Below are 24,098 nucleotides of genomic sequence, written 5' to 3' on the forward strand. Positions count from 1 at the left end.
CTTTGGGAGATCCTCAGAGCATCTCAGGATCATTCAGGGGGTCTTTACCCGTAATCTCCGTGTCATCAAGAGAGCATTTGGGGCACTACGAGAGCCTCACCTCTTCGCGCGTATGCTTCTTGGTGTCATCGCCCTCAATCTTGACCCGAACAACGCCGGATTTATCGACGATCTCCTGGATTGCTTTGCCATTTTTACCGATCACCTTGCCTGACAGAGAAGACCAAACACAAGTCACGTTAATCTGGAGCACGATCCAGCCGCGAAAAGTTGTTCGTTTAAATTACTCGACGGTGTGCGGATCGGTGCATCGGTGGGTGGGTAGGTCGGTCGGTGTGTGGGTGGGTGCGTCGTGCGTGGGTGGGTGGCTTTGGTGGGTGGGTGCGTTGGTGCATGGGTGGGTGGGTGCATCATTGGGTGGGTCGGTGGGTGCGTGGGTGGGCTCGCAAAACCATCCGGGCTAAAAATGTCCACACATGCACATCAAATAGGAAATGTACATGAATAGAAAAGCGATATATAAATAGGAGGGCAACGTCAATTACATAAGCAAAATGGCATTTAATCTACCAGCCTGTTCAATTACAGCATGTTCAAATTAATATAAAAAGTGTAAGCCTTACATGGTCTCACCAGCAAAGGCGTAGCCGGTTAAACAAAATTTACCGAATAACGGGGCTCTGCGGGCAGGGGCTTTTCACAAAAAAATATTACGGCAGACTGCAGGAAAGGCTCAGATGCCGATAACATTATTATTTCCAGCTACTAATGACTGTGATGAGCAGCAGAGGTCACGCAGCAAAATCAATTGTACTGTCCTTTTATGCTCCCATGGGGGTTCTATTAAAACACATCACTCGGTCGGTATGTTGGGGGGTTTGTGAAGCAGTGGCCCAGGACCTATTCAGATTGCAATGGTCACCGATGATAGCTGTGGCGAAGAATTGAACTCGGGTTTCCGAACTCCTAGCAACATTTGCACGATGATCCACCAAACCCTCGTTGCCTACAAAGATACCGGAGATTCCAGGCCGCGTGCGAAAAAAAACCACCGCTGCCCAGCTAATCATGACATCACCGCCGGTGTTTCGCGCTGAAGGTCTAACGGCTACACCCTTGACACCGTCATAAAAATGGGCAACGGGCATGGTTAGAGGGACACTGCACGCACGTGGACGGTGCCTGGCAAGAGCCATGGAGGCTGTCCCCAAAACAATGCGGGTTCAACGCTGCTCTTGAGAAAAAGCCCCGGGGATTAATTCCAAACCAGCCGCCCCTGTTGGCACCCACAGCGCTAGCGTTGAGCGGCAACGGTTGCATCCGTGGGAGCTGGGTTAACGCGACGCAGGAGATAAACAATTGTTTCTCACCGACAAACAACCTTGGAACTTGCACGGAGTCCTCAGTGAACTCGAGCATACTGCGCGCCTGTCTCACGGCCTCCGGGGTCTGCGGTACGACGGGGCGAGAATCGTGCGCTCAGTACATCGTCGTCGTCAATCATCATCATCATCAGCAACGTGGCACATTATAATTGTTACATTTCCATACTTGATAGAGATGACCCTGCGCTGTGGATATAAAGAATGGTGTATTTCTTAAAAGGACTTTAAAATCCAATCAAGGTTTCGCCACGCCTCTGCGTGTCATGGGGGGCGTTTGACGATACTTCACCACGCTACGGGTCAGCGCAGGATGGTGATGGGGGGGGTGCAGACTTGGCAGCATAGAACAGTACAACAATGCATGTTGCTGCACTGCCCTCTATCGTCCACCACATACACCCCCACCCCTCCCCAACCGTGCTTAGCTTGCGAGACGTGAAGGCATTGAAGCACATTCCTGGTTATCTGATTGTTCGTTCATCACCACTTGGGCCAACTTTTCACTTTTTATTTTTAGTGGAAAGACACTGCCCCCAAATCAATGATAATTTACAATGGGTCAGCTGTTTTTTTTCCAGATAAAATAAAAATTGGCAGGGAAGACTTTTTATATTCTTGGTTCTTTCGGTAAAGTCACGCAGACAGAAAATAAAAATAAAATTACAATAAGAAATTAAATTACAAATAAAAGCAAACAAACCTCGACGTTTCGATCGCGTGACTTCACCGAAAGAACCAAGAATATGAATTCCTGCAGTCACGAAAGTTTTAAGTCTAAATACCATATGGAGCCACTCACTACCAAGCACCTTTGGTGCATGGATTTTACTTACGGCTATAGATTAATTTGAGTTTGTACACATGTATAATATATTTTTGCTGTTATGTACTTATTCATATCTACAGTGAGGGAAAAAAGTATTTGATCCCCTGCTGATTTTGTACGTTTGCCCACTGACGAAGAAATGATCAGTCTATAATTTTAATGGTAGGTTTATTTTAACAGTGAGAGACAGAATAGCAACAAAAAAATACGGAAAAACGCATGTCAAAAATGTTATAAATTGATTTGCATTTTAATGAGGGAAATAAGTATTTGACCCCTCTGCAAAACATGACTGAGTACTTGGTGGCAAAACCCTTGTTGGCAATCACAGAGGTCAGACGTTTCTTGTAGTTGGCCACCAGGTTTGCACACATCTCAGGAGGGATTTTGTCCCACCCCTCTTTGCAGATCTTCCCCAAGTCATTAAGGTTTCAAGGCTGATGTTTGGCAACTCGAACCTTCAGCTCCCTCCACAGATTTTCTATGGGATTCAGGTCTGGAGACTGGCTAGGCCACTCCAAGACCTTAATGTGCTTCTTCTTGAGCCACTCCTTTGTTGCCTTGGCCGTGTGTTTTGGGTCATTGTTATGCTGGAATACCCATCCACGATCCATTTTCAATGCCCTGGCTGAGGGAAGGAGGTTCTCACCCAAGTTTTGACGGTACATGGCCCCGTCCACCGTCCCTTTGATGCGGTGAAGTTGTCCTGCCCCCTTAGCAGAAAAACACCCCCAAAGCATAATGTTTCCACCTCCATGTTTGACGGTGGGGATGGTGTTCTTGGGGTCATAGGCAGCATTCCTCCTCCTCCAAACACGGCGAGTTGAGTTGATGCCAAAGAGCTCCATTTTGGTCTCATCTGACCACAACACTTTCAACCAGTTGTCCTCTGAATCATTCAGATGTTCATTGGCAAACTTCAGACGGGCATGTATATGTGCTTTCTTGAGCAGGGGGACCTTGCGGGCGCTGCAGGATTTCAGTCCTTCACGGCGTAGTATGTTACCAATTATTTTCTTGGTGACTATGATCCCAGTTACCTTGAGGTCATTGACAAGATCCTCCCATATAGTTCTGGGCTGATTCCTCACCGTTCTCATGATCATTGCAACTCCACGAGGTGAGATCTTGCATGGAGCCCCAGGCCGAGGGAGATTAACAGTTCTTTTGTGTTTCTTCCATTTGTGAATAATCGCACCAACTGTTGTCACCTTCTCACCAAGCTGCTTGGCAATGGTCTTGTAGCCCATTCCAGCCTTGTGTAGGTATACAATCTTGTCCCCGACATCCTTGGAAAGCTCTTTGGTCTTGGCCAAGGTGGAGAGTTTTGAATCTGATTGATTGCTTCTGTGAACAGGTGTCTTTAATACAGGTAACAAGCTGAGATTAGGAGCACTCCCTTTAAGAGTGTGCTCCTAATCTCAGCTCGTTACCTGTATAAAAGACACCTGGGAGCCAGAAATCTTTCTGATTGAGAGGGGGTCAAATACTTATTTCCCTCATTAAAATGCAAATCAATTTATAACATTTTTGACATGCCTTTTTCCGGATTTTGTTGTTGTTATTCTGTCTCTCACTGTTAAAATAAACCTACCATTAAAATTATAGACTGATCATATCTTTGTCAGTGGGCAAACGTACAAAATCAGCAGGGGATCAAATCCTTTTTTCCCTCACTGTAGATATTTATACATATCATCGATCTTATTTTCCTCTTATTTTTCCACTCCACCCACCCCCCCCCCTTCCCAGTCACGCCGCAAGTGCCGCACCTCGCCGAAGATGCGGAAGGCTCCGCCCTCCTCGTCGAGCTCGATGGCCGAAACGCCGGGCACACGGCGAGCCGCCTGGATGTTGGCGCCGTGCGCGCCGATCGCCAGGCCGATGAGATCGTCGCGCACCGAAAACTCCTCGCGGAATGCCGCCGCCAGCTGTCGCGTCGTCTGGAGTGTGCAAACACGCACACGCGCGCACACACACACCGTTCGGGTGAAGGTCCAGCCCCTGCAAATCGCTCGCTCACTCGGCCGCTGAAGTAACGACCCCCCCCGCCCCCCGCACTACGAGGGATACTTATACACAGTGGTGAGTGGCCCAAGCCGGTGAGACGTCTTGGAAGAGGTGTAAATACCCACACTTTACCCCACCACACATCGACAATGGTGTATCCATCTACACTACTGGGTGGACGAAGACGGGAGGGATTTAAGGAACGTGACTTATCGCATCAACTGCTGCGCAGATAGCAGATCAAATCGAACTGGTGGCCTCTCGATTGAAAGTCCAGCGTATTGACCATTATTCACTACAACAGGGTGGGCAGTGCCCACCAGCCCCCGCGTGTTTTGCAAACCCCCCCCAAGCTGCAGCAGACACCTCCCCTCATCACCTCCAGCTGCTTGGTGGCCTCCTGGTTGCGCGCCAACAGCAGCAGCTTCGTGCGGATGCTCCTGAAGTGCATGTCGCTGAGCAAGCTCGCACGCTTAACCGTCGACTCGCACGTGGACTGCGTGATCACAAACAACAAAATTACAGCTCAGTGAGCAGCAGCTCAGGGTCAGAGAAAGCACAGCGGTTTTTATTGGTAAGTACGGAAGGTTCCTTCTGGATGGATCAGCAGATGGATGAATGTTGTTTTTTAGTGATTTGTCTTTTTGTATTGTCTGTTGTTTTAACCTTCCGATGTGCCCCGAGTGGACATCTGTGAAAAAGATCTTTACAGCTCATTGGATTCCTCCAGCATGAATACACATTTGATTCTGTTTTAATTTGGAAATATTTGCATTCTCAAGTTTGCATTCAAGCGGAACCTTTTTTGCACAAACCTCGCGAGTGCTCCGCGCCAGGAGCAATCTGCATAACTTAGAGCAACACTCCAAACGACTTGTAATACACACGAGTCACTAATTGATCACTCATGGGACTCGTACGGAGCTATGGCGTAGCAGGCCGTGCACCGCATTACGAATCTGGAAAACCCCGAGTTTGTTTCCCGGCCACGGCCAACACCAGTGGGCCAACCGGTCCCAGCGAATCCCTCCGCCAACCTCGCGCATTGACCAGCGTGGTAAAGCATGGATAAACAACCCCCCCCCAAATAACTGACACGATGTGAGAAGGCTGTGACGCAGCAGTGGATTGACAAACGGCTGTAGCTGGCTATTATTTTATATGTACAGCATTCCTGCGCTTGTATTAGGATGGAGCCAGCACCACACACAAATGCTGGCCTCTTATAGCCGAGGCATGTTCGTTTAGCCCCCTTGATCAATCCACAGAACTGCTTGGACATGTGGTGGTTGCTCATGGAGGCTACTTGGTAAAACTAATGCAATAATCTCCTGCCAGGAGCCCACAGATGGGATGGAATATAGTCTAAAGTTTAATTTGTTTAAACAGGTGAGAATGCAGGCCAGACTGAAAGTATTTTTTACACAACCCATCAAGCCGCACGGCCTCTAGGGATTGCATTTTTTCAGCAGTTGTGATTAATGACAAGCCAACTCTGGACCGGTTTCACCACGCAGTCTCATCAGCAGTCAGGCTCGCATGAAGCAATGCCGGTGAACTGCCGTTGTCCGAGGCAAGGATCCCCCCCTTTACACTATGGGTCGCAGTTCAGCACAAAATTATATATTGATGCATAACGCATAATAATAATAAGCGTCATTGTGGAGAATATGGTAAAATGGAATTTCGACACAGTGAGGCTTCCTTGAGTGAATAAATGGCACAAACATCTGCCATCAGGGAGTCCCCTCAGGCAAAAACAAATCGCACCCAGAAACCCGTTACGTTATCGACACAACACGAACGCAAGTGGCGGGTGTCATTGAAGAACTTACCATGACGACCAGGCTGCTACTCTCGGTGTCAAACACGACAGAGTTGGCTCCGATGGCCTTCTTGAAGTCTCTGTGAGTGGCCTCATCGACACACCTGGGTGCAGAATGACACACGCGCGGGCACAGCAGAGCCACCACGGACAGCTACTCGTGCAATGCTCGGCAATAGAAGATGGCAGCAGGACGATTCGTCACAATGTTACTTTTTTACAGCGTTTAACAAAGATATGTTGTATCACACCGTGTAGCGTTAATGTGAAGTCCCGATTAAATAGTTTCCACTAAACATTTGAGCTTTACGGAAACCCAAACCTCACACTGTGGCCAGCGTCCATATTTGACAAATTTTCAATTCCTCACCATTTATCACATGCACGCAACAGGTAACGATTTCAATTACGTTTTAATACAGACGTGGGGAGATGGACTGCAATAGCACAAGCAATACATTGAACTGCACAGTTGCATTGTGAAAACTGTCACAGCTCAACAATGCAATATAATTAAACGGGATAACAATGGAAAAAATAAAGGCTTGAATAGGTGACCAACGGCAGGATGGAATACTTGTGGACAACTGAATGTCAGACTCAAGACTTTATTAGCTCAGCTGGTGAGGTCCCATTGAGCTAAGCAGCTCTGTTACAGGGACGGCTGCAGCCCAGGATATTCGGCAGTGGCGGCAGCAACAGGACATCGCGGGGTGGGAATGTGCAACTTACAGGAGCAAGGAAATTATTTTACACAAAACAATCGGATAATTATAAACATCCATTTGCCCGTGGAAGAACGTTTTCAATTTGTGCACATTGTCAGCCGTGACGTGTGGATCAGAAACGCCGGACGCTGACAAAACAACAAAACTTAAAAGACGTGCAAAGCAGCGTGTCGAAAAGCACGCGTGGAATTTAGTTTGTTGTTCGTCCCCCCGTACCTATGATTAGCACGGATGGCTACGTACAGTGCGAAAGAAGTTCAACATACATACACAAACCACGATAAAGACTGGTGATGGAATTGCAGCCCAAGGTGGGAGAGCAGTGGAGAGTACAACCACCGTGGAGAATTGTAGTGCCACGAGATGATTAGAAACGGTGACAGCGTGGGGGATGCCTTAGTCTAACGGTGGCAGGACCACAGCTGATGATAGTGAAAAGAGCAAAACTCAAGTTAACTTCTTACAAAGCGCTCGATTTCCGGGGACATCACCTGATTAAGCTCAAAGCAGTGAGGGAAATGTCACCGGTAGACCGATATCAATTCAGTCGTGAAAAGTCTTAATCCACTGGTTGAGGAGCTTTATCGGTCAGAATTTGATCAATACATCAGCACATGTAAATAATGTGTAAACGTTACAATCTTATCGCGTGGTTGAGGGTTAAATGACAAACACGGAGCAAAACTAAATGGGATCGTGTCTTTTTGCGACGTGTGTTGTTTGTTTTCTTCCACTCACGCTTGCCGCAAGTCCTCCGGGACAGGGATGCTGAACTTGCGGAAGCTGTTCTTGCCCACAGGTTTGTTGGGGTTCACGGGCCTGAGGCGCTCCACCGTCACGATCTCGTTGTACGTCGCGTCGCAGGCCGCGTACTCGATCACGTAAAACTGCACAGGAAGAAGCGGCGGTGGCGGAGGCCACACGACAGCGCGCTTAACGTCACGACGGGAATAGCACCAGAGTTTCATCGACCACGCAGCGCGAGCACAGACGTGCATGGTCTAACAATTGCAAGTTGCGCCGGTCCAGTGGTTTTTTTTTCAAACTCCCTCTTTGCGACCCCTCCCACCGCGACCCCCCACCCCCCCCCACCCAGTGTGCCGGCTATTGAGAATTGCCAACGTTTTCCCCATTCACGTTTAAGTTACACTGCTGCATAACACTGTTTGTGGACACCGGCAAGCTGCACCCATCACGAAAGGATCGCCAAGAGGCCTGGAGTTCGATAAACACTTACCTCGTCTAAAGGTGCAATTCATCTGCCAGAAAGTTACCTAGTTAGGCAAAGCTTAAAAGGCTAACTCAGAAGTTAACAAGGCTGGCGAGCTGGCAAGGATATTTCCGCCCGCCAGTTTTACAGAATGTTGGAGCTTCTTCCGGCTTGGACCCTCAAAATGAAATTCAACAAAACAACTACGCAAAACAAAAACGCTCGTGTCTGCCGAACTCAATAATATTGACGACTAGGGGCCATGCTCGAGGCTGTAAATAATAAGCAGCACAGAGGCAGTGGCTGGCACACGACTTGGCTCTCAGTGTGTCACATCAAAGCGTGGTGTCACCACCATCAGACCCCGGGGGTCAATCAATATTAGAGGCGTGTCAATCGTAATGAATCGCAATCACGGTGGAATTGCAAACTTACCTGCTAACAATTCCGCCGTACTTGTAGTAATATTTGACCCTCGGTCCTACAGGCCCGTGGGTGTTTTTAACAACCAGGCACCGCTGTACAACACTTTGGAATAGTCCCCCTAAGCAGTATGACACAAACGGCGGCATGTGTTCATTGGCCACGTGGCTAATTCATACGGAACCGCATTGATTAGCCCATTTATTGAGGACAAGCTCTATTAATGGGCCTCTTTAAATCAAGTTAAATCACAGGTCTTAATACTGCTGCATATGTTCTCAGCTGTGCTGTACAGCCCTTCGATGTGTTTTTTGGGTCGTGCCCGAGTGATTTGTTCGCAATTAAGAAGCTCCCAGCAGGTGGAGTGAAACGTTAAACTTCACGCAGAGCAACAAGTGGTACAACCTGAACACCCAGGGTGGAGGAGCTGCGGGGTGGGGAGCTGCACGACCATTAATGTTTTGGCGTTTTACTCGTTCCAAGAAACAGCACCCAGCTTTCATTTGAGACAAAGAATGGAATGGTGACCATTCTATCGATAGCATTTATAATACGTACATTTAAATATAGTTATACATGCACACACGGCAACCGAATATAGTCATATATATAATAGCCATGTCACCGCTATTGAATAACAAATCGAGTGATCTATAAATAAACGAAATGGTTTAACAAACCACGCAAGTGAACGTAGATGATTATTTTTGTTTTACCACGGACATTCGTGTGTAGAGAGAAGATGCTGCTGCTGCTGCTGCTGCCGCGGTGTAAAGGTCGGCACATCGGATTCACGACGCAGAGGTCGCGAGTTCGATTCGATCTCCCGGCGGCGGCAGTTGAAACAAGCGGCGAGTTTCACAAATCACGAGTGGTCGTGCGGGGGAGGTGTCACAACGTTCGGGAAATCCAGCCAGCAATGGAAGGGAAGGCCAAAAATACCCTCGAGAGCAGCAGCTCTTGACCTGGTGTGCACGCACCCCCCCCGGGGGGTACGAGACGTGGCCAGATCTTTTTTAGAAGGTAAATCATCGAAAACACAAATTAGGCACGGGCACATAAGTACAACCGACTTTGTTTCATCAAACCTATATATGTGTATGAACAGCATACTTTTTCAACTATTGAGAACCAAAGGGGTGGAAGGCTGCAGTAAAGGTTAAGAAACACTGCTCTAGAGAGGGGCTCTCTAGAGCCTCCGTCCATTGGAGGGGCTCCCATTAGCAGTGGGTCTGTGCGAGTAATTGGAGGGCCGCGCCTTCACCTTTTTATACAAAGCCGGTGGAGGAAATGCATCAAGAAGTTCCCGACAAACAAAGGTGGAGGCTGCACAAATTAATACGTTGCTCAACAGCAAATAAAATGACAAGACAATATAACGGGGATGTATACATGACGGTGAAGATTATGGCGACGATGATGACAGTTGCGAATTGACCTTCCATAGGGTAGAGCTATTCGCGGTGGAGGAAATATGCACCGGACACATCACCGACGCTCTAACGCCGCGGAGGTGCAAGTCGGGACACGCGCCGCGCCGAAAAACAACGATTGATTTTTTTTCCCAACGCCGAGACGCTTCAAATGACTGCACAATGATGAACCGCGCTGCCCTGCTTTGTACGTGCCCTTTGTGACTGCTGGTCAGAGGTTAACATGCCCATACTTCACCAGGTTGGTCAGTATGGGCTGGTGAAGGCAGGGAAGCGTAGATGTTTAAGCATAGAAGTACAGTACGACTATGGGGTTTTGCTACACTGCACTCTGCCACCCACCGAGTTTCCCTGCATTAACCACCTTTTGTCACAGTGGTCTACACACACACGACATTGCAGTCGCGAACCCTCACCAACCGGACAATGCCGACTTTATGAAGATTATTCAAATGAAAACTCCAAATCGGAGGGTTTTGCTTAAATAGCTTTACGAAGATGAACAGGAGTGAACACATTTTTGTTTTAGCCTGATGGCTTTTCTGGAGGGATTTTATTGCAACTCAAGTTCTTAAATTTTTAGTAAATTAATACATGCAGTGGGCTTTCTTGAAGCATATTTTAAGCTCGTAAAACTTCAATCATTAAACTCTATGTGCAGACAGGTCCGAGGAACCACGAAATAATAAACAACACTATTGTGTGTATTTTGAGTTGGCATCATGGGGAGCACAGGTGATGCATATATCAGTCATCTCAGGCAGTTAACCCAGAACACCAGGGTCTGTCTCGTGATCTCCTGTCAGCGCGCCTCCTACACTTCACGTGGCCTCAAAGTCCACCTAGCTTGGCACAAACGACTTGGTGACATCACCGCCACTTAGTGGCTAAAAGAAGGGTGTGAGAAGGTAAGCAGGAAGAGTGATGGTGCAGTGATTCGTGAAACTGCACCAATCCCAAGCAGAGCGAGTTCAATTTCGGCCATCGACCGAAAGTTGAATCGAATAAAAAAAACATCAGCAAAAGCGTTTTTCGCACACGATGCTCACATTCACACCACGCCAAGAGGCGGATTCCACCAAGTCCTTACCTCGCCCTTCATCATCCGCACGCGCGCCAGCCACCACCCGCACGGCTCATTCTCGTTGGCTCTGGAGAACACCTACGAGGGTATGACAGCAAAACCGTTAGCGCGTTCACAAATGTACGCAACGCTGCCGTTTTGCGGCTGGCCATGTGGAATTTTAGGACTTGGTGCCGGTGCTCAGCAACCATAACAGAACAAAACACAAAAATCACCGCATCTTCTCAAGCGGCCGCACTGCAGGTAAATGCCAAAATCTCAAAATAAATTGTGTATTTTCGAACCCAGCAAGATAATGTTTTCTCGTAGAAAACAGATAAATATTTTATTAAAAGCGAATTTTTGCTAATCGATTTGTCACAAGTGAGTTTTTAAATCTAGCCATGATGCAGACGAAAATTGAGCATATTGTCACATACAATATACACTCTCACTGCAAAAGTGCTGTAATTTTAGGGACCGCAATGGATGTCACAATAGGGCACATGACAGGGTTCACAGCGGGGGTGTGGGAAGCGGTGACGCAGTGGTTTAATATGAACCCAGTGACCCAAATTATTTTTTTGGCCACGGCTAATATCACTGCCTACCAAAGCACAAGGAGTCTTGGGCTTCCCCAAGATCGACTCAGCCTTAAATTAAGAATCCGGTGCGATGTGCAAACATCAGCAAAGGTGGCAGCGCATGGTGCTGGCCATGCCACCCCCTCGTACGCTGCGGCGGCTTTTAATCGGCGCTTGGCTAACTGCACTCGGTCCCAATGGCTTTATGGGGGATGGCAGTGATGATGGAGGTTGGTGAAGATGGAGGTCTCTTGATGGCGACGACAGAAGCTGCGATAGCAACCGGCGTGGTCGATGAGATATCACAAGTAATGACTGAAGTGACGACAATTGAAGTGTGATTGTGAACAGGATGCTAAGTACAATGGCGATGGTAGTGAAGGCAGTGATGGATAGAGATCGTGATGGGCGAGTTATGACGATCGCCACAATGGCATCAACATCAAGTCTGAACATTTACTATTGCACACTCTTACGAGTTTCAGCCCATCAGGAATGCGCTGCAAAGCAACCGCTCCAAGCATATTGCAAAACCGGCTCGGACTCAGGGATCAATCGCGGACGTAGCAGTCAAAACATCAGTAGTGAGACTTCGGGATGTGCTCGATGCGATGGCCACAGGTTGAGGGGTTTTCCTCACCTCCACTTCATCCCCCTCGGTGATGACCTTGCCACAGTCATCGGGAGGAGGCAGCCGCACGTCCTGGAATGGGATCTGCCTCTCTGGCTGCCAACTGCAAGGCACGGCGTCACATGAGCAGTTAATCATGCACATAGGCCGTTCCGGATTTTTGTCAATCTGCTGCTGGATTAAGGCCTACCCACGCTGTTGGTCAAAGGGGTCATCTTGTACTTTGCACTCCTATCAGGTTTTTGTATTGTTTGTTGTAACGTTCTTATCCGCCCCGACTGGACATCTGTGAAGAAGAGCTTAATTGCACATTGGATTCTTCCAGTATAAATATTCTGATTCTGTTTGACACCCATCTAGGCATGCAAAACATGTTAGGATTCCTGTTATATTATTTATATTATCGTCATCATATGTGGGCTGCACATCTCCTTTTCTGGCTGTTGACTTGCATTGTCAGCTAGGTTGCTCGAGTAAGCTAATGTTTAAACCTGAAGGTACATTTTCAGACCTTGGGGCAGGTCGCAACTAATCAACACAACAAGTGGCTAATCTTTCTATATAAGTGTTTGTCTGGACAACTCCGAGGCCACTCCACATCAATCTTAATGAATGAAGTGGATTATATGCTAAGTTATACGAAATAATTTTACCTGATAATTTGGATAACAGGACCTGGTGCAGCTTATCCCCTCTATAATTTACAATAGCATTACAAGTCTTGTCTCAATACCATCCAGCGGAGAGTCTTGTACTTTATGAGGCAAATTTTCCCACCAGCCCGGCACAAAAGCTGCTTAGCCTACCAATCAAGGTCGCAGGGAACATTATTATTACAACAACTCTTACACCACCTATCTTTCGCGGATATCCGGATGAAGTTTGCGAGGTCAAATCCCCCGGTCAACGGTCGACTCGGCCTGCGCAGTTAAGATTGCGAGTTTCGCCAGCCGCGCAGTCAACGACCTAGCATCTCTCCGCGTTGGTTAAAATGAGCATCACTTTTTGGGGAGTCGATAGCGGTCGTCCTATGGAGAGTTGGGCTCCCCCCCCCACCCCCCCACCGTGGGAATGTGGGATTTCCACCGGCGGCTCGAACACGGCCAACCGATACGAGCTCTGCAGTCATATGCCGTTTAAAGCACCGGGCAAATGACTCCAGAAGTAGTTTAGCGGGGGTCATCTTTCAGGGTCATTTCCCAACACGATGAGGAGCTCTGCTGACTGAGAACATTTCACCACTACCACTTGCCCGCGCTTCAAGTCACGGCTCCGACGGTGAAATTGGAATACAGATGGTGATAACAAGAGCTCAAAGCACGTTAGAGAAACGTTAAAAAAATGAATCACATTTTATTGTTTTGTAATCAAGCCTAAGCACACGCCTGTTGGGGGCAGTTCCATTAAACTGTTACGTCAGTCACAGCAAAACCAAATATATAATTGCTTTTATCATTGGCCAGGCTCTATCCATTGCTGCACTGTATGTATATAGAACTTATTTTGCACGGTACGTAGCCAACCGTGCTAATTGGAAGTGCGGATTAAGGACTCTCTAGCAAGTCATCGCGGTCCCATGATGCAAAAATCCATCTCTCGTTCTGGCAAGAGAGCTGAACTCACCACAAGTAATGTCATCAAATAAAAAATGTCAATCGTGTAGATATAGTTACAGTGCATATAGAAACCATAAACACTCTACTTTTGACAAGACAACAATCCGCCCATTGGTTTCTGCTGTGACTGAAGTAACGTGTTCAAGAAATTACCCTTTTTGTTTTCGAGCCGAGAGTTGAGCAAAGCCAGACATGTTCGGAAGCGTAGAAAGGAGAAAGGGAAAAGGGCACATGCATACACGCAGGTGGCGAATAGCCCATTATGACCCTGACAGGGTTAAACATAGCATCTGGCCGGTTGAGGTCACATGATAGACGAGAGGCAGCTACGACTGTAATATGCTAGCACATGAATGGACCTCGTGAGGACACGCTGGGACGCCGGTCTCACGTGGCCGTTAGGACACGGAACGACGCTCCAATTGAAACACCGCGTTTCCTACGCCCACGGCACGTGCACCAAACGGCGCTCGTGAGAATACATTTTCATTCGCGAACATTGGATCGGTATCCGGGGCCCGAGAGACAGCACATCGATCGCAGCGACGGAGCGATGATGATTATGCCATGTGCACGAGTTCTCACATAGCGGTGTCGATCATTGCTGATGATAATAGCTACTCAGTCACGCTTACGTAACTTAGTACATTTGGTGTGTTGCAGCATTCTCGTTGCGGAGGTATTGCGTTTTGCAGTCGGCAGCAGTTATCACAGCAGCGGGCGATGTTGCTATGTGTGGACCCGATTCAGTAATTTGCTGGTAATTTTTTAAAATGTAATTGGGCAAACTTGAATCGTGACACAGGCACACCATGGCCTACTCTTTTTGAATGACTGCCACGTGATCCCCAAGGTCCGATGTGCATCAGACGGTGTGTATTTTCCATTTAAAAAACCTGCAGCATTAACCATGGAGGCCTGGTGGATTTTTACCACGAAGATGCACGTCCAGCGGTGGATTTGACACACAAAAAAAAGTCCATCGAGAAATGTCGTATCTACTGATTGTGACTTTTTCAATGGCGAGATACAAGGCCAGAATTAATGATCTGGATGTTAGGCCCAAGGGCAAATGTTATTTTTTCAGAGCCACCCATGTTGAATTCACAGAGGGGGATCTGTGGAGATGAGAAGCCATACACTGAGATCCCATCTCATTGGAAATGCAGGTACATTGCTCTATGTATGATTCATCAGAGCTCTGGATGAAACGAAATGGAACTGATTCGGAATCAGGGGAATAAAATAGCCTGACAACCGCCTCGTATATGAGTGGCTTGCTTGAGTTTCACCCACCTGTTTTCAAATGTGACTGTCAGCGAGTCTTCATGAATGTCTTTTACAAAAGCCTGCAACAAAGCAAAAAAAGACGATTATAATGAAAGATGTTTTTAAACAATGGTGTAATTCATCAAATAATCATCTACATTCATGGCCCATCTGTCAATCCACCCACTGCAGCATGAAGGCCGCACCTCCGATTAGCACGGTTGGCGAAGTACGGTACACGAAAGAAGTTCAACATCCTCCCCATACCTTTCCATCAAATTGTTAGACTAATTCACAACGCTGTTCAGTGCGGGTCTGTGAACAGGGGAGGTCCAGGACTGGTTCTGACATTATTCAATACTTGTGTAATGGGTTCAACTGAGTCACAGACGTAGACTTGAAGGCAACACACCTGTTCAGTTCCAACACACGGGGTAACTTTCCCCTTAACAGAATAACAACCTATGGTCGTGACCACCAGGCTAACTACACCAGGCTAACTACACTAGTTACAACGTAACTGCTACTCTGGACCGGGACCAACAGCTTCGACCCGGGTCCACGTGTTGGAGACTCGTTGAACGGAGAACGTAGACGAAGGGTTTCTTCCAGGATGAACAACAACAACCCTGGTCCCTCTCGGGACCCGGCTTATATTCTCTGCGGCGTGGCCGGCTCCGCCCTTGTCCACGTCCACCTTCCAGAATCCTCAGGAAGGATCTGGGTCCCAATCACGTGACCAGCCCCCTCTTGGGGCCCCTTTGTTAACTTAACTGGTCACGTGTCCTCCCGGGTCAACCAGAGTGCCATGGCCTAACATAACCTCATCTTTCGGCCGGCGCCCACACACCCTGTCCTGTAGGGTCGGCACTACACGTAAAGCGTGGTGCCATCTAGTGCTATTATTCAGCGCTCACCGGGCCTCTCTAGGACCGGTACTACACCCACGCCACTGTGGTATCCGCGATGTCGCTACACCGCACGCTGTGCCCCTCTAGGGCCGGCACTGCACCCAGCATGTTGACATCCAGCGATGTCACTACACTTGTGTTCGACGAGGCTGGGACATATGTTCATAGCACAGTGCGCTCATCACTGTGCTACCACCACCCCGCCCCCTTAACAATCATTTTAATCTTGACTTAAAGCTTTCGTGACTGCAGGAATGCATATTCTTTAGATCTTTCGGTAAAGTCACGTAGATAGGTTCAAAGAAAATAACAAAAATAACAAGAAAATAACCAAAAAACTACTTTTGTTATTTTCATTGAACCTATCTACGTGACTTTACCAAAAGACCCAAAGAATAGTAATTTTAATATCTAAGTTTAAAAATGTAAGTTATTTTTTTCTCCATCTAATTCCACTTTTACAGCGAAAAGGGAGAGATTATATTTAAGGTCGGCAAGCTTTGTAAAGATTTCTGTCTTTGTTGGGGCTAAAGAGCGAGCAAGTTCTGGCATTAAATGATGAGGTTAAGCGGCGAGTAATGTTCACAGCTTCGACAGCTGAATTACCAACGAACTGCTTTGCCAGCTGTCCAATGTCGTTTGCACCAAAGACCAACTGTTGGAGAAGCTCAGGATTTCGCTTTTCCACCACCACTACCACTTAATTAAAACAGAAAACATTTTAGTTGCAGGCCCATGGACATTGCAGTCATGACCACAGATGGAAAACGTTAATGGGAGCAATGTGTTCAGTAAATATCACTTGCTGACCACTTCGTATGCAACAGGGTTTCTTCGTTAAAAAAAAACAACCGACCAGTGAACATAAGAATTAATTACCATACAAATATTCATCTGCGGACAAACTGAATTGGTCAGATGTATTTTACACCTCTCAAATTTGGAAGCAAACACGTTTACAATTCCCAATCCACACAGGGATTTTGTAATGTAAACAAATACGCACTGCCATCAGCTTGCAACATGTTATACATCTTTGCATTATATGAATTCTAATAGCACGAAATATACAAGGATAATACGACAAGTTGTTTGCCAACACTAAACCACAGATTTTTTTATATTAGAATGTATAATTTTTTTACAAAGCTAACTTTCTGGCTAATACTCCACTTTGCCTGCGGGTGCACAATGCATTTAGTGCAATACTACATTGCACCAAATTCCTGGCAATACCATCATCATCATCTATAATTATATCAAGCAATGGGGTTGTTAGCCTGATAACTGAAGTAACACATTAAAGATATTACCCTAGCCTGAACAAAATTAGAAGATACAATACCACTGTTTCAGGAAAGGTTTAAGTCTCAAAGTCTGCATCTGTATACAAGTCGAGGGCTCAGCCAAAGACCAGGTATAAATAGCAAACCCAAGACAGCACATTATTCCCAACATGGACCAATGCATGTACTCATAAGTTATTGTAAAACCAACGTGAAAAGATTGTGTTCACATGGATCTTTTGCATATAAAGGCCATAGTCAACATTGTAAACCAACATACAAAAATATATTACGCATGGAAATTTGGCACGTGGCAGCTCAGCCACATATCAAACCATAGAGTTGGTGGTGTCCGTAAACACGAAATATTCTAAATGTCTATTTCTTACACTTTAAAAACAGCTTGAACAAAAAAAACAGGATGGGCCATTTCTCATGCTACCGCCACAATCCTTGATAAGTTTTGCCAGCTGGACAGTTTGATATTGGGTGAATTCGCATCAATATCGAACTATTCTCAATAATCTGGCCTGGGCAATTCAAGGCCTGACTTCGCGTGGCAAAAACAATTTGCCCTACAATATTAATTGTCCTTTGCTCTTGAATTTCCTTTCAATCTCGTTAAACCATATCATTCTAACACGAAAGAGCACATTCATGGTGTAATTAAATGCACTTGGACATCATTGGATTGTGTTGCTGCTGATCTTTTTTGGTATTTGCAAATTGGATCACAAGCTATCAGTGCTAGTTTTTTTTTTAAATAATATCCCAAGATATACAAATCATTATTTTTAGTCTCCAATTGGTTTTAATGTAGCAGTAGAAACTGTAGCGTTTACAGAGACCACAAAGATAAATAAAAAGGTGGCAGACGTACAGTGGTAAATTTTATTTTAATCAACAGAAAGAAACAAAATTTTAGCATTACATAAGCCATACAGTACGTATCCAAATGTATATTCATATTAAGGTTGCACTTGTTATTCTGCTTGCTAATGCACTGCATTATGCCTAATAGCTCCAGAGATTTGTGTTATTTGGTTCGATATCCTTTAGTGGTATCCTCAGCATAATCCAACTTACATTTAATCAAATGATTCTGCTTGACAGATTCGATTATGGGTCCTAAGGTATATTTTTCATGCTCGAAGGGTCCCATAACACTTTCAGCCAATTCCTGTAAAGTTGATTGTCACGTCGGAGACGAATCAAGCCCGTAAAATATCTCAAATTTGCAAGAGAAAATGCCCAAGGAGTGACTACCAAGTACAACAACAGGCTGCAGCAGGGCTATGTGGAGGTAGCAGCAGAGGACCGCGCAGCAAAATTTTATGCTGCTCTGTACTATGTTCCCATACCTTTCACCAAACCGCAATGCCTTTCCCACACCTCCGATGAGCACGGTTGGCTACGTACTGTGCGAAAGAAGTTTGACGTACAGACCAGTGAGGTTCAGTACGGGGACAAAAACTCACTCGGCCTATATGGAGCAGAGAGGGTGTCATTCAAGAGCATAACAAATTCTACACACATGGGTTACAGACCAGCTCTCTGTAGTGTCTGCTGCAGCACCTCGCTAGGCCAATCATTAAAGCAAATGGACAGCGATGATCATCAAATTCATTTTCAACAGAATACAGAATCGGGGATTGAACATTGAGAGGCGCTGGCTCAGTGTCCTAGCGTGGGTTTAAAGACCCCACCCGCCACCCCATGGGAGGGAACCTACCAGCAGTGCAATTTTATGCTGCCAAGTATGCACTAATGCAGGCCGCAGCAGACAGCTCTGCTGGTATGAATGACAGCGGCAAGGAGTGAGCCACACACGCACATGGAAGAGCATTGCTTGTCAGCCTATATATAGCGCCCCTGATATATTACACGAGACAACACCCACCGAATACCCATCACTGCACAACTCGGGGAAGGGATAAATGCTGTGAAGAGATGGTTCCAAAAACCGGGATGCAAGAAAAATCACGGAAGCTCAATATTTGGTTTCACATTTAAAACACTTCTCTTGTACTCTTCGGTTCTTTCGGTAAAGTCACGTCGGTGACGTAGGTGACTTTACCGTACTTCAGAAATGTTTTCTTGCCGTGGTTGTCCCGTCCGATGACGATTGCTTGTGTTGCGATCGAAACGTCGTGATCTATTATTTTTCTACCTACGTGACTTTATCGAAAGAACCAAAGAGTGTGGATTCCTGCAGTCACGAAAGCTTCAAATGAAGATTGACTATTCTCTTAACCACCGGTGCAAATGTATTGCTGTGGATATGGCTGTGCACGTGCGATTGGAATGACTGCGGCAAGCGGTGGCATAGCGGTCAGCGCACCGAGCTACGAGCCCTTCAAGCCGAGATCGATACGCGCTGATAAAAAAATAAGTGGCAAATATCTGAACTGGTCCTGGGCCCCCCCTCGATCGCCTTGGCCTTAAACGAGCACCTGGGTGGCTGAGGCGGCCGGGCGTGGTGTTGGCCACCCACTCCCCCGTGTGGAGTCCTGGTCTTTATAGGTGGCCGGTCACAGCACTTGCCAACAAGTCTATTTAAGGCCACATAACTAAAACTAAATAAAATGGAATGATTTAATGACCCTAGAATGATTCCAATTACAAACGCTAAGCACGTTTGAGCCTAGATAGTGCTTTGATGGGCAACTGCCATGGAATAAACAAGTCATATAGGCCACTGTGGAGCTATCTTGTGGATAACAAAAAAAACTTCGTTGATATACTGTACATCTATGCTCCCTGCCTTCACCATACCATATTAATCGGCATAAAGTATTGTCACATAACCCCTTGCTTGGCGTGGGGAAGGCTCTCTAAAAGCAGTGTACTGACAGCAGTTTTGCCCATGTATGTTAGTGTAAATTCTGAAACACCTCCGATATGCACGATGCTAAAAAATATATATAAAATATTCTGTGTACCAACGGGTTCAAGTATCCAATGCCACTATTGTACAAGACAGATTACAAGTCGTGGCTTCTCTTTTTTTTGGGTCGTTCAAAATGCTTCGGACAACGCTGAACAGGTATTTGGCCAAAAATGCGAAGATTCGATGATTGTTATTTTATGCTTTTTGAAAGTTCCTTCTTGACTTGCCTTTATTTTATCAGAGTAAATGGCTGACATAACATCTGAAAGTAATTTTATACCAAGTCGAAAAAATGCTGGCAAATGCCAGATTCACGTAACAATTTGTCAATGGTGTGTGGCTAGGTGACCTTGACCATTTGCGATCTAAAAAAAGGGGTGTGGTATTCCATTTTTGGATTAGTAATTAGTAAAAATGTGTTTAAAACACGACACTAACAGGACCACGATGGGCGGGACATGGAACGGGTTTTTTAAAAATGAAATATTTAATTGTCACTTGGAGGCATGTAGAAAATTTCAGCTCGACAAGCTGCGTAGACCTGAAGACATTAAGCGTCAAAGATTCCAAAGAATATAAACAGATAACGTGGCAAGTTCAATAAAACTTAGAAGAAATTGCTTCCCACGTACAAAGGCATGCAACACCGAAAAAATATGTATGCATATAAAACATGAATACACACAGTATACATACAAGCACTTACACCCCCCCCAGAAAGACACCGTACAGCCTTAACAGACTGTTGGGACGAGTGCTGTGAGCGAGTAGCGACTGCCACAGCACACGAGGGGGAGGCCTGCACCACGCACGGACGCCTTTTTCTCCCCAGTGGCGATGTTTACACATCGCACCGGGTAGTCATTTGAGGCCGAGTGAACCTAGGGGAGGGCCCAGGATCGATTCAGATAATCGTCACTGGTGTTGGCCCCCCCTACATGTCTACTGTATACAAAGACCCTCGTATATCCTTAAGAGACTGTTTAGCCCTTGGGCCAGACCAGATATCGGTACCACCCAAAGAGGCAAAACTTCAATGGTGCCATTTTATTTGTTATACCAACAGAAGTAAAATAATACATGATAACCTTTCCAAATGAGTAGCTGTTTAATTTGTCTTGCAGTTGGGACAAGAGCTGTTAGCGAGCATCTATTAAGGCCGGAACGGCACGCGAGGGGGTGGGGGTTGGCCAGCACCACGCCCAGCCGCCTTTGTCTCCCTAGCGGCGATATTTTTACGGACCGCACCAGGTACTCATTCACCCACTATATGATACATGCCACACACACACAACACGCCTGCGCAGTAAATGGTCAAAATAAAGCCCAGTCTTGTGAGTGATGTGAATGTACTTTCTGTGAAATGACGACACACCTGTCCTCAAGGCGTCACCCACCACCGCCAGCACGCAGCAGCTATCAGCAGCGCGCTCCATTCATTATTCCTACCGCCGTATTAATGACAGATTTCCTACACCACAGGGGGTGGGGGGGGGGAGTCCCTCCCCGCGTTTCCATTTGTACCGTTGTAAAAGTATTAAAACATCACCACGAAATGCGCCAGATACGTGTTCAAATCCCGGAAGCCAAGCAGGGTTTGTGCTTGGATGGGTGAACACCATGCGGTAACAACTTGTGTTTGCAGGCTACTGCAGGCCTACGTTGTCAGTAGAGCGCATTGTACCAAAATAAAAATATATAGTTGTACTGTACTGCACTATGTTCCAATGCCTACTATCCCGACTTTGCTAACCCCCCCTCCCGTCCCCTGCGGCATGGAGAGGCCCTCATCCAGCAGCGTTTCGACGATAGATTTGTGCGCAATGCGTGCGCGTGGCTGGATTGGCCAATGTAAAGAGGTGAACCCATAACGGGTAAAAACTATTGAAGATTTAGAAATTTCTGATTACACAACCCGCCCGATTAAAATAACAAGGCCGCATTTGCAAACGGTAGTATGGCATCAACATGACATTCGTCATTTTGTTCCCCTTCTATCATCACAAGAGCTCTCAGCGAGCATCTATTAATACCGCTGGCAAGGCAGATATAAACGGTTGGAATGGGCGGATCCATGCTAGGCCACCTTGGTCGCCACTGCGCTCATTAGCAAGGGTTGGCTACGTACGGTGCGAAAGAAGTTCAACAAACATATATAGAGAACTGGTCACTTCAAGTCGAGCGACGCCCCATCGCCTCACACAGGCAGAGGAACCGAATGCTGTAACTCGGGGTGCCTATCATATTTACATCCTTCGATGAGTGAGGGAATACAGCACCTTCCTAAAGCATTCCGCTGGCAATGAGGTTGTGAGAGGCGATATGAAATTGCAATTGCGACGTTCATAATGATCATACTGCACCAGGCTGGTCAGCGCAGGCCTGTGAAGGCTGAGACTAGATGTGGGAGCATAGAAGTGCAGTACAGTATAACAGATGACTTTGCTGCATTGTCCGCGAGCTGCCCGCACAGCAGCATAAAATCAATGCGTCATGCATGGAGACTTTCCGGCAAAAGCCCGAACTAGGCTCAACCCTGCTTAGCTTCTGAGATCCGGTCCATGTCCAGGTGATTTGGTCATTAGCGTAGAAAAATAGGTGTAACGTAAATCACAACTCCACTTGCACTATAACGCTCTTTCTCAACTTTAACATTGGTCCAACTCTTAAGCCCACACCCAAACTATACTCCGGTCCCACACTACTGTATAACCTTAGTCCATTGTCTTACCATGGTTACCCGATGTGTTTATTAGCCATCGCCCTGCCCTTAACCATAACTCCCAGCTCACTTCCGAGTATTGTACAGTATTTTACCTGCCATCGACTAACCAGTGAATGTGCTCAGCATCGCAATCCAAGCAGGGGGTTGAGCCTGGCTAATTCTTAGATGGCGACTGCCCGAGAACATTATCGGTACTGTCGGCTAGGGATGCGAGGGAACCAGGCGATGGAGTACAGCAGTTGAATGTGTGGGTGAGCTTTGAGTGTAAGCCACATTGTATGCGTTAGTGGTTTTCTGGGTACTACTCCGGTTTCCTTCCAATGAGCCAAATACTAATCAATAGAATTCTACGAAAATCCCAAATGTAGTAACCCTCTAAAAAAGGCGTTCTAGGCGTGAGTGGGTGCTTGTCAATCCACTGCTGGATGAGGGCTTTCCAATGCCGTGTGGTTAGTGCGATACATACTTCACAATATTCTTGGTTCTTTCGGTAAAGTCACGTAGAAGAGAAACAATACAATAATAAATATATAAAACAATAAAATTCTCACGACGTTTCGACTGCAACACAAGCAATCATCATCAGGTGTGTAAACCACAGCAATATTTTTTTTTATATTTTCTTGTTTCCCTTCTACGTGACTTTACCGAAAGAACCAAGAATATGAATCCTTGCAGTCACGAAAGCTTTAAATAAAAATGTATACTTCACACTGTTCAATTCGGGTTTGGTGAACGTGGGTGGGGAGCACAGAGGGTGTTTGCCAAGCATAAAATCAAGAGCAAAACATTTATTTTGCTGCAATTTAGTCTGCTGCTCGACACGGAAGCCGCAAAGCAGCCTATCACAACGCATTTGCGATAGGCAGTTACCCATTCCAAGCACTATCCTGGGTAAAACCTGCTTCGCTTCGGAATTCTCAGATTGGTCATATTCCATAGTGAATTAGTGATAGGCTTTGCTGGATAAAAGATATCATAATAAAGACCATGCTCAATTAAATCGCAACTGGAGGTCCCCCACCTTATCTATCACATTCCGACGCATTGTCTTCTAACACTACAGCCCAATTTAAATCAACAGCAATCGATCGATCCACAGCTGAAACGCCTCTCAAAAAACAGACGCTAACCAGCCAAACAAGCCTCCCCCCCGCTTGACCGAAGTAACCATCTTGGTTTTTGCCTGCAAAGAGTTGTGCCCTCGTTATGTTTGGTAGGGGCCCATCAGCAGCAGCTGAATGATGAAGACCTCCTCCTTCCAAGCAGACGCCTCTCTTCTC

At 46.4% G+C, this 24,098-nt stretch overlaps 1 protein-coding gene across 2 annotated transcripts in view; it reads right to left on the bottom strand.

Annotated features, from left to right (window-relative positions):
- The window catches only part of LOC116956327 (RNA-binding protein FXR1-like), a 35,999-nt gene that overhangs the window by 11,065 nt on the left and 836 nt on the right, over positions 1 to 24,098 (bottom strand). For both annotated transcript variants that reach the window (XM_032977859.2, XM_032977858.2), the window contains exons 2-10: positions 15,031 to 15,083; positions 12,128 to 12,221; positions 10,931 to 11,002; positions 7,513 to 7,661; positions 6,057 to 6,150; positions 4,601 to 4,717; positions 3,984 to 4,154; positions 1,371 to 1,449; positions 101 to 210 (exon numbers count right to left, since the gene is read on the bottom strand). In XM_032977859.2, the coding sequence (XP_032833750.1) occupies positions 101 to 210; positions 1,371 to 1,449; positions 3,984 to 4,154; positions 4,601 to 4,717; positions 6,057 to 6,150; positions 7,513 to 7,661; positions 10,931 to 11,002; positions 12,128 to 12,221; positions 15,031 to 15,083 (939 nt within the window). The remainder of the gene's footprint in view (positions 1 to 100; positions 211 to 1,370; positions 1,450 to 3,983; positions 4,155 to 4,600; positions 4,718 to 6,056; positions 6,151 to 7,512; positions 7,662 to 10,930; positions 11,003 to 12,127; positions 12,222 to 15,030; positions 15,084 to 24,098) is intronic.

The sequence above is a fragment of the Petromyzon marinus genome, chromosome 64 (genome assembly GCF_048934315.1).
Source record: "Petromyzon marinus isolate PM22_M1 ecotype Great Lakes invasive population chromosome 64, UKy_Petmar_22M1.pri1.0, whole genome shotgun sequence".
Lineage (NCBI taxonomy): Eukaryota > Metazoa > Chordata > Hyperoartia > Petromyzontiformes > Petromyzontidae > Petromyzon > Petromyzon marinus.